General features: G+C 43.7%; 1 protein-coding gene across 3 annotated transcripts in view; it reads right to left on the bottom strand.

Annotated features, from left to right (window-relative positions):
• The window catches only part of CCDC13 (coiled-coil domain containing 13), a 130,921-nt gene that overhangs the window by 30,748 nt on the left and 85,079 nt on the right, over positions 1 to 15,094 (bottom strand). For all 3 annotated transcript variants that reach the window (XM_030197579.1, XM_030197595.1, XM_030197589.1), the window contains exons 10-12: positions 14,367 to 14,573; positions 9,037 to 9,161; positions 2,857 to 2,940 (exon numbers count right to left, since the gene is read on the bottom strand). In XM_030197579.1, coding sequence (XP_030053439.1) covers positions 2,857 to 2,940; positions 9,037 to 9,161; positions 14,367 to 14,573 — 416 coding nt within the window. The remainder of the gene's footprint in view (positions 1 to 2,856; positions 2,941 to 9,036; positions 9,162 to 14,366; positions 14,574 to 15,094) is intronic.

Here is a 15,094-nt window from a genome sequence, read left to right as displayed (position 1 = left end):
GACCTGTAGCAATTTCCTTCCAGGGATCTTTTTCCCTACCTGTAAGTTAAGCATTTTATTATTTCTCAAAATTGGTTGAGGGCAGATTCCGAGAATATGGAGCATCTGGAAAATTTGTGGGTAGCCCTGGGTAAATTGAAGGGTCCTATTTTCATCCCCTATAATTTTCTCCTGGGGAAGGAATTTGAGAAGCATAAATGTCTGTTGAACTGGAAGCGGGACCTGGGTGAGACCTTGGAATTGTGTACCTGGAAGAGAGGGTTTCATGAAGTTAAGAAAGGCTCCTTGTGTGTCTTGATTAAAGAAAATGCTTATAAAGCTGCCACTAGGTGGTACTATATACCAGTGAAACTCAAACAGATGTACCCGATCCTTGAAAGGGATCTTTGTTTGCAGGGACAGAGCACCCTCTTTCCCATCTGGCGGACTTGTGATCCTCTGCAAGCCTTTTGGAAGGCTGTCAGCAGTATGATTTCACAGGCCCTGGGATGACAATTTCCCAGTGAACCTAAGCTCTGCCTTCTGGGGTTGGGTAACTCTAGGGGCTTAAATGGCAGACTTAAATTAAACGTATTTGTCTTGCTGTTGCAAAGTGTGACACAGCAGCACATTTGAAACAAACAGCTGGGCCCACACTTTGTTACATTTGTATCCCACATTTTTCCACCTATTTGCAGGCTCAAAGTGGCTTACATAGTACCAAAGGTGTTTGCCAAGACTGGTAGAGAAAAAAAAATACAAGGTGATATTGTAGTTGAATAAAAGTGCAATTGATTCAGACATAATGGGGGTCAAAAGAAGGGAAGGTTAAATAATGTCCAGTACGATCGTTGGGTTTGTTGTGATGCAAAGTGTAGAAATCTATGTTGGGTCAGTAGGATATGCCCTATTGAACAGGTAAGTTTTCAATGATTTCCTGAAGTTTAAATGGTCGCAGATCGTTTTCACTGCTTTAGGCAATGCGTTCCATAGTTGTGTGCTTATATAGGAGAAGCTGGATGCATAGGTTGCTTTGTATTTGAGTCCTTTGCAGTTTGGGTAGTGGAGGTTTAAGTATGTTTGAGATGATCTGGTTCTGTTTCTGTTTGGTAGATCTATGAGATCTATCATGTATCCGGGGACTACGCTGTAGTTAATTTTGTGGATCAGGGTGCACATTTTGAAGGTAATGCATTCTTTAATTGGGAGCCAATGCAGTTTTTCTCGGAGAGGTTTGGCACTTTCGAATCGTGTTTTACAGAATATCAGCCTGGCTGCTGTGTTCTGGGCGGTCTGGAGTTTCTTTGTGAGTTGTTCTTTACATCCCGCATATATTCCGTTGCAGTAATCTGCATGGCTTAGTGCCATTGATTGTATAAATTTACAGAATGTTTCCCTTGGGAAGAAAGGTTTTAGGCATTTACGTTTCCACATTGAATGGAACCTTTTCTTTGTTGTGGAGTTTACTTGGTTCTCAAGAGTAAGGTTGCGGTCGATTATGACGCCAAGTATTTTTAGGCTATCTGAGATAGGGAGGGTGTGATCTGGGGTGTTTATGGTTATGGGATTGTACTTATTATGATGTGATGAGAGGATGAGGCAGTGTGTTTTTTCAGTGTTCAGTTTCAGTTACACCTGGGCAGCTCAAGTGTGGGTTCTTAAAGACCTGGAGCAATTGATTGATCACTGTCATGGCCGTTTTCTCATGGACCAATTAGAGTGGACTCGCCTGACTCTTACGCTTTTCAGTTTTGATGGCTCTCTGTGTGTTTTTCAGATTGGACAGAGGGACGGGGGAGGAGTTCTTTTTCTTTTGTCCCCTCTGGTTTGGGAAGCAGGCCCTTGCTGAAGAGTTACTGCTGGGGGGCTTTACGACTTTTATATGTTGCTTGGCTGAGAGGGGCAGGGGTTGTGGGAGAGAGGGAGGTGGGGAGTGGGGGTAACATAACATAGTAGATGGGGGCAGATAAAGACCTGTAAGGTTCATTCAGTCTACCCAAGAGACTGGTCGGACCATATTTTTTGCTGTTTGGTATTTTTTGCTGTTTACTTTATTGAGGTTGCAGGGGGGCTGACTCAGGAATAATGTCAGGAAGCACTTTTTCATGGAGAGGGTGGTGCCTAGAATGCCTTCCCATGGGAAGTGGTAGAGGTGAAAATGGTAATGGAATTCAAAAACATGTGGGATAAACACAAAGGAATCATGTACAGAGGTGTAGCACCAAAGAGGTTTAGCGGTGATTAGATGGCAACACTAGTATTTGGGACGCAAAGCCAGTGCTGGACAGACCTCTACGGTCTGTGCCCTGATCGTGGCTGGACAGATTCAGCTTCCGTAGCTGGAGAACAAGGCCAGTGACATGCAGACTGCTACAGTCTGTGCCCTGAAAATGGCAAGGAGAAATCAAGACCAAGTATACGTATCAAAATTTTTGTGTTTTCTCTGGTTTTGCTGCTTGCATTGTTATTCATGGACAAAACAAAAAACTTGTCAATAGAGTTAAAAAAATAAAAAAAAGCAATGTTGACATGCTAAGGAGAGATGGACAAACATGCTAAGGAGAGGTGGACAAGCACAACCTCTCTGCTCCATGGAAAACAAAGGACTGATGGTCCTGCACGCTTACACTGGGTGGGAATGTACATGTCGCTGCCAAAAGCTTCTTAAAGGCACAGAACACTGGGTAGTGTCTGCACCGGGGGCTCAGTCAGATGACAGTTATCCACATGTAAGAATCATTCTTCTACTTGTCCTTGGAAAATCAGAATTGTTGACATAAGGTAGAGTGAATCATGAGAGTGTATCAGTCCCTGTCTATCCTGAAAAAGATGATTGATTCCAACTTTCCATAAAAGGCTGTTTCATACATACGGTACCTCCTGGGTGAGACAGCACTGCTTCCAAAAGAGGATTGTGTAGCTGCAGATTCAACAAGGGTGTGCCCCAATTTAGACACAGCACTGTGTGGGAAAAATAATCTTGTCAATATTAATTAATATCCTTTTTATACGATTTTGTTTACAATTCTTGTATATTACTCTAGCAAGGAAGAGGTGAAAGGCATTCCAAAAGCCACTTTAAACCCCACCCTTCAGTTTATTCAACCATGATTCCTCATTGTCATGCCAATATTGTTCTTTCCTCTTCTCTTTTGTAAGCTTTAAGGAGCAGGTGCAGCAAATCTTGAAGTAGAGCCACAGCCCTACTATGAAAAGGCCATAAAATTCAATATTTATTAAGCATACAAATTACTACCACATTAAAATCAAGGCAGTAATCTGCAGCTCAATGCAGAATGTCACTCATCCTGTCACTGCATGAGCAGTGACTGGCTCATGCACTGACAAGAACATTAATTTTAAAAAAGAAAAACAAAAAAAAACAACAACATACCAGCATCTCCCTCCCTCCAACAGACTACCAATTAGGACAGGAGAAGGCAACCTTTAAACACAGAGGGAAAGGGAGGGTTGGGTCAACTGGAGGAATGGGCAATTACCATGTATTTTTATTTTTAATTGTGGGAGCAGGAGGTCCAGTTGGGTTGGAGGAGAGAGGCCACTAGGCTATCAGGGCTTTTGGAGGCTCATGCCAGGGAGGCTGATGTCAGAAACCACTGTCAGAGGGTGGCTAAACTACCAGGAATTTTTCTTTTTTCCTTTTTAAATGTCACCATGGCTGTCAGTGTACGAACCAATCACCACTCATGCCCTGACAAGATCGAGATAAATCACCAAATGCCAGGGGAGAGACTCTCTAATCTAAAAATAACCAATAGTCAAACCCTTAAGGAATACAGGACATTCAAAGAAAGGACTCCACACTCCAATGAAATCTCACATTAGAACTAGTAAAAGAAGGGAAAACAAAAGGAGAAATCAGTATAGGCTGTTCCCACAGCTGAGCCTGTTATTAGTGAGTATAGCCGCTGCAGCAGCTCACTATTTTATTTTTGTTACATTTGTACCCCGCGCTTTCCCACTCCTGGCAGGCTCAATGCGGCTTACATATTGTATACAGGTACTTATTTGTACCTGAGGCAATGGAGGGTTAAGTGACTTGCCCAGAGTCACAAGGAGCTGCCTGAAGTGGAAATCGAACTCAGTTCCTCAGGACCAAAGTCCACCACCCTAACCACTAGGCTACTCCTCCACTAGCAACATTCCATGTAGAAGCCTGCCCTTGCAGCCGCGCAGGCTTCTGTTTCTGCGAGTCTGACGTCCTGCACGTACGTGAAGGACGTCAGACTCACAGAAACAGAAGCCTGCGCAGCCTTCTACATGGAATGTTGCTAGTGGAATAGCAACATTAACATTCCATGTAGAATCTCAAATAGTAGCAACATTCCATCTAGAATCTCAAATAGGGAAAGGGAACTGGGACTTGATATGCTGCCTTTCTGTGGGGTTTACATAGTATATACAGGTACTTATTTGTACCTGGGGCAATGGAGGATTAAGTGACTTGCCCAGAGTCACAAGGAGCTGCCTGTGCCTGAAGTGGGAATCGAGCTCAGTTCCTCAGGCCCAAAGTCCACCACCTTAACCACTAGGCCACTCCTCCACTCCAGTTGCTATCTATACATCATCTATACTCCTTGTTCTGAAACCCTTCCAACTTTATTACTTTATATACATTTTATTTTTTTTAAGAAAAAATTTTCAAAAGCTATTCAAAATGACTGTGGAAACCTTAAGTGAACATCACTATAACCCTCCTATAATAGGAACCCTATAAATAAAGTGCATTCAAAAATATGCAAAATCAAACATGAAAAAATGAAATACTTCAAAAAAGTAGAGCACCAGATAAATACGAGACCACCAGACTGGAGCAACAAACTTAAGGTCTATATTTCCTCGCTTCTCTGCCGTCGAGCACTTTTCAAACTGTCTTCCCCCTTCCCCTCTCATCTCCTATCCTGATCACAGACACACAGAAAGCACACACACAAGCATGTACACACACTAACCCCCTGTCCCTCAAACACATGCACTGATTTTCCCTACTATTGCATACGTCACATTGAATAGTTTCTGATCTTTAAACAAAAACAAAAAAGTACCTGCATATAATGTGTACAGCACTGCGCATGTCTGGTAGTGCTATAGAAATGATTAGTACTAGTAGTAGTAAACAAAATGTAATATTAGACAAAGGGAACCTGAGTAAACACACAACATATTTAAAAATATTACTTTATTTAGGAAACAAAGTTATTCAAAATACATCTCACCCATGTGAAAAAGTAACTTCCCCTTAAACTTAATAACTGCGGTCCATTTTAGGTCCTGCGACAGCCTAGGCCAACCTAGGGTTACCATATGGCTCCAGAAAAAAGGAGGACGGATTGAGCCAGCCGGGTTTTACTTCCAATCCGTCCTCCTTTTTCTGGAGCCATATGGTAACCCTAGCCAACCTAAAACTTTAATTTGGTTTCTCCTCAGTAGAGGAGTGTGGTAGCCGTGTTAGTCCACTCTTAAGGTTATCAATAGAAATCAAACAAAATAAAACATGGAAAAGAAAATAAGATGATACCTTTTTTATTGGACATAACTTAATACATTTCTTGATTAGCTTTCGAAGGTTGCCCTTCTTCCTCAGATCGGAAATAAGCAAATGTGCTAGCTGACAGTGTATATAAGTGAAAACATTCAAGCATTACTATGACAGTCTGATAGGGTGTCAGACTGTCATAGTAATGCTTGAATGTTTTCACTTATATACACTGTCAGCTAGCACGTTTCTCCTCAGCCAATCGGATATAGACTTGCTTTTGTGTTCAGGATCATTGTCTTGCGACATAACCTAATTACACTTCAGCTTCAGCTCATGGACAAATGACCAGACATTCTCCTTAAGAATTCATGGCTCCTTCAATAATGACAAGTATTCCAGTAAAGCATCATTACACAATCACACTACCAACCACTATGTTTGACTGTTGGTATGATGTTGTTACTTTGGAATACTGTATTTGCTTTACACCAGACATAAATGGACCTGTGTTGTCCAAAGCGTTCCACTTTTGACTCAAAAGGGTTGTTAAGCTAGATGCAAAGCATTGATAAAGAAGGCAAAAAAAAAAAAAAAAGAATATGAAGAAAAACTTTACACGGAGACAAAAATTCATAGTAACACTTCAGAAGCAGAAAGCCTGTGAGGGAATCCATGGGACTATTAGATGATGAAGGAACAAAAGGGGCACTCAGGGAGGACAAAGCCTTAGCTGAGAGATTAAATGAATTCTTTGCTTTGGTCTTTATAGAAGAACATGTAAGAGATATACCTGTACTGGAAATGGTTTCAAAGGTGATGATGAGGAGAAACTGAAAGAAATCTCTGTGATCCTGGAAGACGTACAGAGCCACATCGACAAGTTAGAGTGATAAATCACCTGGACCAGATGGCATTCACCCCAGGGTACTGAAAGAACTCAAACATGAAATTGCTGATCTGCTGTTAGTGATCTGAAACCTCTCATTAAAAACATCCATAGTACCTGAAGATTGGCGGATGGCTAATGTAACACCGATTTTTAAAAAACTGTTCCAGGGGTGATCCAGGAAATTACAGACCGGTAAGCCTGACTTCAGTGCCAGGCAAAATAGTGCAAACTATTATAAAGAATAAAAGTACGGAACACGTGGAGGGGCATAATCGAAAGGGACGCCCAAGTTTTGCTGAGGATTTCCTCGCAAACGTCCCGGTGGAGGGGTGGGGAAACCCATATTATAGAAACAAGATGGACGTCCATCTTTCGTTTCAATAATACAGTCGGGGACACCCAAATCCTGAAATTTAGGTCGTCCTTAGAGATGGTTGTCACTAGACTTGGTCGTTTCTGATTTTCAGCGATAATGGAAACCAAGGACGCCCATCTCAGAAACGACCAAATGCAAGACCTTTGGTCGTGGGAGGAGCCAGCATTCGTAGTGCACTGGTCTCCCTGACATGCCAGGACACCAACCAGGCACCCTAGGGGGCACTGCAGTGGACTTCATAAATTGCTCCTAGGTACATAGCTCCCTTACCTTGTGTGCTGAGCCCCTCAAATTCCCCCAAAACCTACTACCCACAACTGTACACCACTATGGGTGAAGGGGGCACCTAGATGTGGGTACAGTGGGTTTGTGGTGGGTTTTGGAGGGCTCACATTTACCACCACAAGTGTAAAAGGTAGGGGGGGGATGGGCCTGGGTCCGCCTGCCTGAAGTGCACTGCACCCACTAAAACTGCTCCAGGGACCTGCATACTGCTGTGATGGACCTGAGTATGACATTTGAGGCTGGCAAAAATATTTTTAAAGATGTTTTTTTAGGTTGGGAGAGGGTTAGTGGCCACTTGGAGAGTAAGGGAAGGTGATCCCCGATTCTTTCCGGTGGTCATCTGGTCAGTTCGGGCACCTTTTTGTGCCTTGGTCATAAAAAAAACAGGACCAGGTAAAGTCGTCCAAGCGCTCATCAGGGACGCCCTTTTTTTCCATTATAGGTCGAGGACGTCCATGTGTTAGGCACACCCAAGTCCCGCCTTCGCGAAACCTCCGACACGCCCCCGTGTACTTTGGTCATCCCTGCAACGGAAAGCAGTTGGGGACGCCCAAAATCAGCTTTCAATTATACCGATTTGGGTGACCCTGTGAGGAGGATGCCCATCTTCTGATTTGTGTCGAAAGAAGGGCGTCCTTCTCTTTTAAAAATGAGCCTGATAGACAAATATGCTTTAATGGGACAGAGTCAGCATGGGTTCAACCAAGGGAAGTCCTGCCGCTCCAATTTGCTTCATTTCTTTGAAGGTGTGAATAAAATGTGGATAATGGTGAGCCGGTTGATGTAGTGTATCTAGATTTTTCAGAAAGCTTTTGATAAAGTTCTTCATGAGAGACTCCTGAGAAAAAAGTTAAAAGTCATAGAATAGGAAGCAATGTCCTTCTATGGATTAGGAATTGGTTATTGGACAGAAAATAGAGGGAAGGGTTAAATGGACATTTTTCTTAATGGACAAGGGTGAATAGTAGAGTGCCACAGGAATCTGTACTGGGACCAGTGCTATTTAACATATTTATAAATTACCTGGAAAACAGGACAACAAGTGAGGTGATTACATTTGCAAATGACACAAAACTATTCAAGAGGGTGCACGGAGCAGTCGTGTAGCTGTCAGCTCCGCCTGTCCCCTGCCCTGGAACAGGAAGTAACATCAAAGGGGCAGGGGACCAGAGGAGCTAACAACTGCTCCATGCACCTCCTTGCTGCCTGTACTCGAGGCAGACCGCCCCACCCTTGGTATGCTACTGGCCTGCAGTTCTCTGGATGCTCTTCATAGAAGTTTAGAGACCTACCGAATGAGTTGTTACCACACCCTTGTAATAATTTTAGCAGGCCGGCTACACTTGGGAAGATTTGCCACTGTTCTAAGTCTTCGCCATTTGGAGATAATGACTCGCTTTAGAAATGGCTTTGTAACCCTTTCCAGACTATTTCAACCACTTTTTTTTCTCTTCTGGAATGTCCTTTGATTGTAGCATAGAGTTCTTGTAGAAACTTTGTGGTGACTACTTCACTTACATGGTAAGGATCAATATAAAGTGAGGTTCAGATTCAACAAGATCGAGTACAATCAAGCCTGGCTGTGTTCAATCAGCTGAATCAAATTTGATCAATTGGTTGATTATCTAAGGGGGCAGTTACTTTTTCACACGGGCAACATGGGTGTTAGATAATTTTGCTCCTTAAATAAATGAAGTAATAATCTTAAAACTGTGCGAGTTTACTCAAATTCCCTTTGCCTAATATTACATTTTGTTTGACGATCAGAAACCATTCAGAGTGACATATATGCAACAGGGAAAATCAGGAGGGGAAGAAAACTTTTTCACATCACTTTACATACACAGTTTGGAAAGACTATTGTGTATGTCTTCATTGTATCGATTATAGGGATTTTATTTTTTTGATTGCATTATTGTTCTTTCTTTTATATTGTAATCCACATTGAATTTGGTTAGGGCTAGGTGGAATATAAATATTAAATTACTTATATGTCTCTTCTCTTACCGACCAGATCCAATTCTGCCAACCTGATCCCCCTGTGACAATAGCAGTGCTGTCTGTTTTGAAGATGATTGCAGATCCAGATTATTGAAATCCTCTTCCTCAGCTGCTCCTTTCTTGTGCTGATGCTGTAACAAACACAAAACTCCATACTGTTTGGTAACTGTCTCATATGCAGATAGATGCTAGTAAACTAGTCTCATCCTGGTACTGAGGCAGGCTTCGTTAAAGTGAGGAATAGCAGGGCTTGCTTATCATATTCATGCACCTTTCTGACTTCACATGCAACTTTCTTTACGTTAGTCCCCTTATCTTCTAACTCCTGTTACTCTATCTTATCAGCCTAAATGTTGCACCTCCACTTACACCCTATGCCATCTATTATATTTTATTGTGTATTGTGTTATTGTGGAATGCCATTTTACACATGTAAATGTCAGCACTTACATGTATAAGTTGCTGTGTTTTCCTTATTTAGGTGACTATATGTGCACCCTTCATATATTTTAGAAAAGGCTCTATCCTGCTTATTTTTGAAAGAGAAGGCCGGCCATCTTCCGACACAAATCAGGAGATGGCTGGCCATCTGTCAAGTCCGGCGAAATCGGCATAATTGAAAGCTGATTTTGGCCGGCCTCAACTGCAGTCCATCGCAGAGCCGGCCAAACTTCAAGGGGGCGTGTCGGCAGGGTATAGAAGGCGGGACGGGGGCGTGCTTAAGAGATGGCCGGCTTCACCCGATAATGGAAAAAACAAAGCCGGCCCTGACGAGCATTTGGCTGACTTTACTTGGTCACATTTGTTCATGACCAAGCCTCAAAAAGGTGCACCAACTGACCAGATGACCACCGGAGGGAATGGGGGATCACCTCCCCTTACTTCCCCAGTGGTCACCAACCCCCTCCCACCCAAAAAATAAAAATAAAAAACATTTTTTTTGCCAGCCTCAAATGTATTCCCAGCTCCATGACAGCAGTATGCAGGTCCCTAGAGCAGTTTTTAGTGGGTGCAGTGCACTTCAGGAAGGCGGACCCAGGCCCATCCCCCCCCCCCCCCCACCTGTTACACTTGTGGTGGTAAATGGAAGCCCTCCAACCCCCCCCCCCCAAAACCCACTGTACCCACATGTAGGTGCCCCCCTTCATCCCTAAGGGCTATGGTAGTGGTGTACAGTTGTGGGGAGTGGGTTTTGGGGGGGATTTGGGGGGCTCAGCACACAAGGTAAGAGAGGTATGCACCTGGGAGCAATTTCTGAAGTCCACTGCAGTGCCCCCTAGGGTGCCCAGTTGGTGTCCTGGCATGTCAGGGGGACCAGTGCACTACAAATGCTGGCCCCTCCCAAAACCAAATGCCTTGGATTTGGCCGGGTTTGAGATAGCCGGCATCGGTTTCCATTATCGGCAAAAACCGATGCCGGCCATCTCTGATATTTGTCCGGCCCCAACCGTATTATCGAAACGAAAGATGGCCAGCCATCTTTTTTTGATAATATGGTTCGGGACTGCTCTTTGCGGCGCCGGCCATATAGATGGCCGTCGCCATTCGATTATGCCCCTCTATGCTGGCAGATTTTTTTTCTAAAATAATACTGGAATTGTGCACATCCTATGCTGGTTGTATCAATTCTGATTTATACAGGTTGTTTTCTCAGCAACTGCTTGGAATTTCAATGTGAAATTTTACAGCTTTATTTGCTGTTATTTTCTACTTTTATGGCTGAGTGGAACGAGATTATATTTAAACACGGTGAGGTTAGACTTTTTTAGTGTGACCACCCCGCTTAACCATAAAGTTCAAGGAGGAGGACAGTCTAAACAAACAGATTACATTTTAACAAAACCGATTGCATTGAACAATTTAGAAATGCTTTACTTCCAGTAGATGTTAATATGTCTAAGAAGTTTCAGTTTATAGAAGCATTTGCAGACTACATTATTTATTTGTGTGGACATAATTATGAGTCAAGATAGATTCTTAAAAGTTTTATCTTCTTAAAGATTAGTGATGATCCTGCCAGGCTGGGTAGCTGGGTGGGTGGAGTTAAAGTGAGTCATTTCTGATCCAGAGGATATTAGTTTTGTCTGGAGTAGTTTAGGGAGCAAAACCAATTAAACGGTGAATTGAAGATTTTGTTCATGAGAGAGTATACTGCAGTTAGGTCCTGCCATAGGAATAGGAGTATGATGTTGTCAGCATATGAGAAATATTTGATCCCAAACAGATTCAGAATGGCCTCTAAGTCTTTGAGGTAAAAATTGAAAAGGACTGGGGATAGTGGGGAGCCCTGTGGGACACTACACTTCATGGGCCAAGAGCGAGAAAGAGATTGTTGCCATTTTGTCTAAACTGACTTGTGTTGCAAAAATCCTGTAAACTAATTCACAACCATTCCTGTGATTCCTACTCCAGCTAGCATTTTCATGACAAAGATTTGCTGGCCTTTGTCCATTAGTAACCGGCATTCCAACAGTAGCCCTGCTATAACTGTTTCTGTGCTGTAGAGGGGCCTAAATCCAGATTGCGTAGGATCAAGCAGGTAGTCTTGGCATTGGGAAGCCACTACTGCTGCCATTATTTTCGTTAATGTTGGAATGTTGCCAATGGGCAGTAGCTCTTATGCAGAGAGTTATCGAATCGCCTTTTAGGAGGGAAGTGAATATGATGTCACCTGTCTCTCTGGGAAATCTATCTTCTGTCAGTGAGGCCTCTATCAGATTTCTAATCTACAATGGGTGTGTGTGTTGGTGGGGGGGGGGGGGGGGGGGAATTTCAGCAGCTCTGGGGGCACAGATAGCTGGGATGAGCCTGTATTGAGATCGCTCCCGCTTTATTGATAGTTGAGAAATACATTCCCTTGAGAACGCCATGATGGAGAAACGTGGCCCCACGTCGGGAATAACGAGGACATTTTAATTTTGACTTCACGACTGCACAAGGGTAAAGGTCCAGCAGCAGTGGCACTAGCCCTATCATTGACATCAGTAGACCACCTACAGGTAAGTGATTCTTTTCAACGTATAATTAAGAGTTTAAAATCTATAGCTCAATGTAGTGGTCTTACAGGTTAGGAGGAAGGCAGGACCAGTGCTATGATGGTAGGTTGCTGTGGGCTGACTCCATAACATATGGTACAAGGCACATGAGCAAGTTCTGAGCACTGCATATTAAAAAACAAAAAAATAGGATATATAACACAGTAACACATACTGGTGGAATTGTTGATGTTATTGATTTTCTACACCAAATCACCAATCAAAGAGATCCCAACATACTGCATAGTTAAAATTTAATGCCAAGAAGTGTAGAGTGATGCACTTGGAGTGCAGAAACCCAAAAGAAAGACACGGGATAGGAGGGGAGAGATTAGTAAGCTCGACTCATGAGAGACCTTGGGGTGTTGGTGTTTGAGGATCTGAAGGTGAAGAAACAAGGCGACGGCCGTTGCCAGAAGGATGCCAGGCTGCATAGAGAGGAGCATAACCAGCAGAAGAAAGGAGGTGTCGATGCCCCTCTACAAGTCGTTGGTGAGGCCCCACTTGGAGTATTGGGACATGTAAAAAGACTGGAAGCAGTGCAAAGAAAAGCTACAAACATGGTATGGGATTTGCGTTGCAAACCGTACAAGGTAAGACTTGCTGACCTGAACGTATACATTGGAAGAAAGGAGAAACAGGGGTGACATGATACAGATGTTCAAATATTTGAAAGGTATTAATCCGCAAACAAACCTTTTTCCAAAGACGGGAAGGCGGTAGAACTAGAGGACATGAATTGAGGTTGAAGGGGGGGCAGACTCAGTAATATCAGGAAGCATTTTTTCACGGAGAGGGTGGTGGATATGTGGAATGTCCTCCCACGGGAGGTGGTGGAAATGAAAACGGTAATGGAATTCAAACATGTGTGGGATAAGCACAAAGGAATCCTGTTTAATAGGAATGGTTCCGTAGAATCTTAGCAGGGATTGGGTGGCGACGCCGGTAATTGGGAAACAAAACGGGAGCTGGGCAGATTTCTACGGTCTACACCCTGATCGTGACTGAATAGATAGGGATGGGCTGGAGTGTAAATTTTAAGGGGCTTCGATGTTAGCTTCAGAACTTAGTACAGGAACAGTACTGGGCAGACTTCTACAGTCTGTGCCCTGAGAAAGGGAAGGACAAATCAAACTCGGGTATACATGTAAAGTATCACATACCATGTAAAATGAGTTTATCTTGTTGGGCAGACTGGATGGACCGTATAGGTCTTTATCCACCGTCATTTACTATGCTACTTGATAAGTTTGAGAACATTTCATAATGAGGTCTGCAACTCTCTTACCTTGCCACCAAAAAGTTGCTTCTCTAGCACAGAACGTCTGCATCTTCTCCTGAACTGCTGGTTTAGGTATGAGGCATGCAGCCAGGCAAGTCTACCAACCCAACACCCATGGTGAAGGCTCTGCATGCCATTTTGAAAGCATCCTAGGTTGCCTGTATCATGCACTTTCCATAATGCAGGCAGCATTAGCAGCAGGCTCTCTTCTCCCCCCCCCCCCCAACAACCATCCCAGCACACAGTCACACACACTCACGCATCCTCCTCCCACCCCATTCCCTGGCCTGGCACTGATCAAAAACATAAGAAAAGGAGAGTGGCATAACATCAGGCCACCACCTCCCCTTTTGCTGCCCAGTACTGAACGTAAAATTTGAACATCATGGTTCAAATTTTGCATTTGACACCAAAGTGGCAGAGGAGGATGAGGCCGCAGCCCAATGGCGCAGCTGCTCTTCTTTTCTTCCACTTCTGATCCTTGCCAGGATGGGCTGGGGCTGAGAGGGAAGGAGGAACAAGGGAATAAGAGCTGGGTTGCTGTGTACAGTGAGGAGGGAGTGGAGAAGAGGGAGCAAGAGTTGGGTGTCCGTGCTGCATGGGTGGGAGGGAGAGAGAGAGAGATGGGTGTCTGCCACAGGGGGAGAGACAGAAAGCAGGTTGTCTGTGTGTTGTTGGGGGGGGGGGGGGGGGAGGAGGGGACAACAAAAGAGAGCTGGGTGTCTGTGGGGGAAACAGGAAAGTGATGGAGGAAGGGTGAAGGGAAGAGGATGGGGAGGGGTGATGAAGGGGGTGGGAAAAAGAGTGCTAGGGTGCAGAAGTGGGGTGCTATGTGAAGGTGGAGGTAAGAAAGTTGGAGAGAGGTATGAAGGAATTCTGTTATGGGGTGGTCACTGGGAGATGGCTATAAGTGTGTGTGTGTGGTGGGGGGGGGGGGGGGGGGGGGGGGGGGGTAGGCCACAGGACGGTATATGGAGGTGGTGGTCATTGACAGGCTTTCATCCTTTAGTCAAATTTACCTTAAGTGTCAGTTGTTTAATTTCCTCTTCCAGTTCCTTCACCTTGGCTTCTCGCTCAATCACTATCTGTTTGAGCTGCATTATAAGAGAGCTCTGTTTTTGAGCCTCATTGTTCAGCTGCTGCCCTAGACTTTCCTGTGAGATTTTGTTCTTCTGCTCCTGCTGGCTGAGATGACTTAAAACCTCTTGCAGCTGCTTTTGCTGGGCCTGGGGGAATAAATAGCCACATGATCACTATTTTTCAGCAATCAAATTTCAATTCTACTTGCTATTAGTGTTTCTGAAGTGAATCTATTCTAAAAACATCTTTTAAAACAAAGTTTGTGACTGACATCTAGTTTCCTTAAGTAAGGTTGCTGATATTTTACACTAAATGATTCAGCATATCACATATCATTATGCAGAAAGGGAAGACGACTTTTAAAGCAATCCAGGCAAGTTAAAACAGAGTAACACATCTAGTTTGCCCTGTCTGAAAACTCATGTCTTCTAACCAGCTAAAAGTATCCATGGCAAACATGCTCTTATCCATGGATAACTGGAGCACTTTCCAGCATGCACACATTTTTAGCTGCACAGAGAGGTTTAGTATATTCAGGTCATAGGAGGGAAGGTATATGCATAGACTGCATTTTCCAGTCTTTACAGTTCTCTTCCAGCAAACATCCACACAAAAAAACATTACGCACAAATAACTAGGTATACTTTGCATCTGTGCAAGTTTCAAA

Source organism: Microcaecilia unicolor, chromosome 1 (genome assembly GCF_901765095.1).
Source record: "Microcaecilia unicolor chromosome 1, aMicUni1.1, whole genome shotgun sequence".
Classification (NCBI taxonomy): domain Eukaryota; kingdom Metazoa; phylum Chordata; class Amphibia; order Gymnophiona; family Siphonopidae; genus Microcaecilia; species Microcaecilia unicolor.
This window is presented reverse-complemented; position numbering and strand designations above follow the sequence as displayed.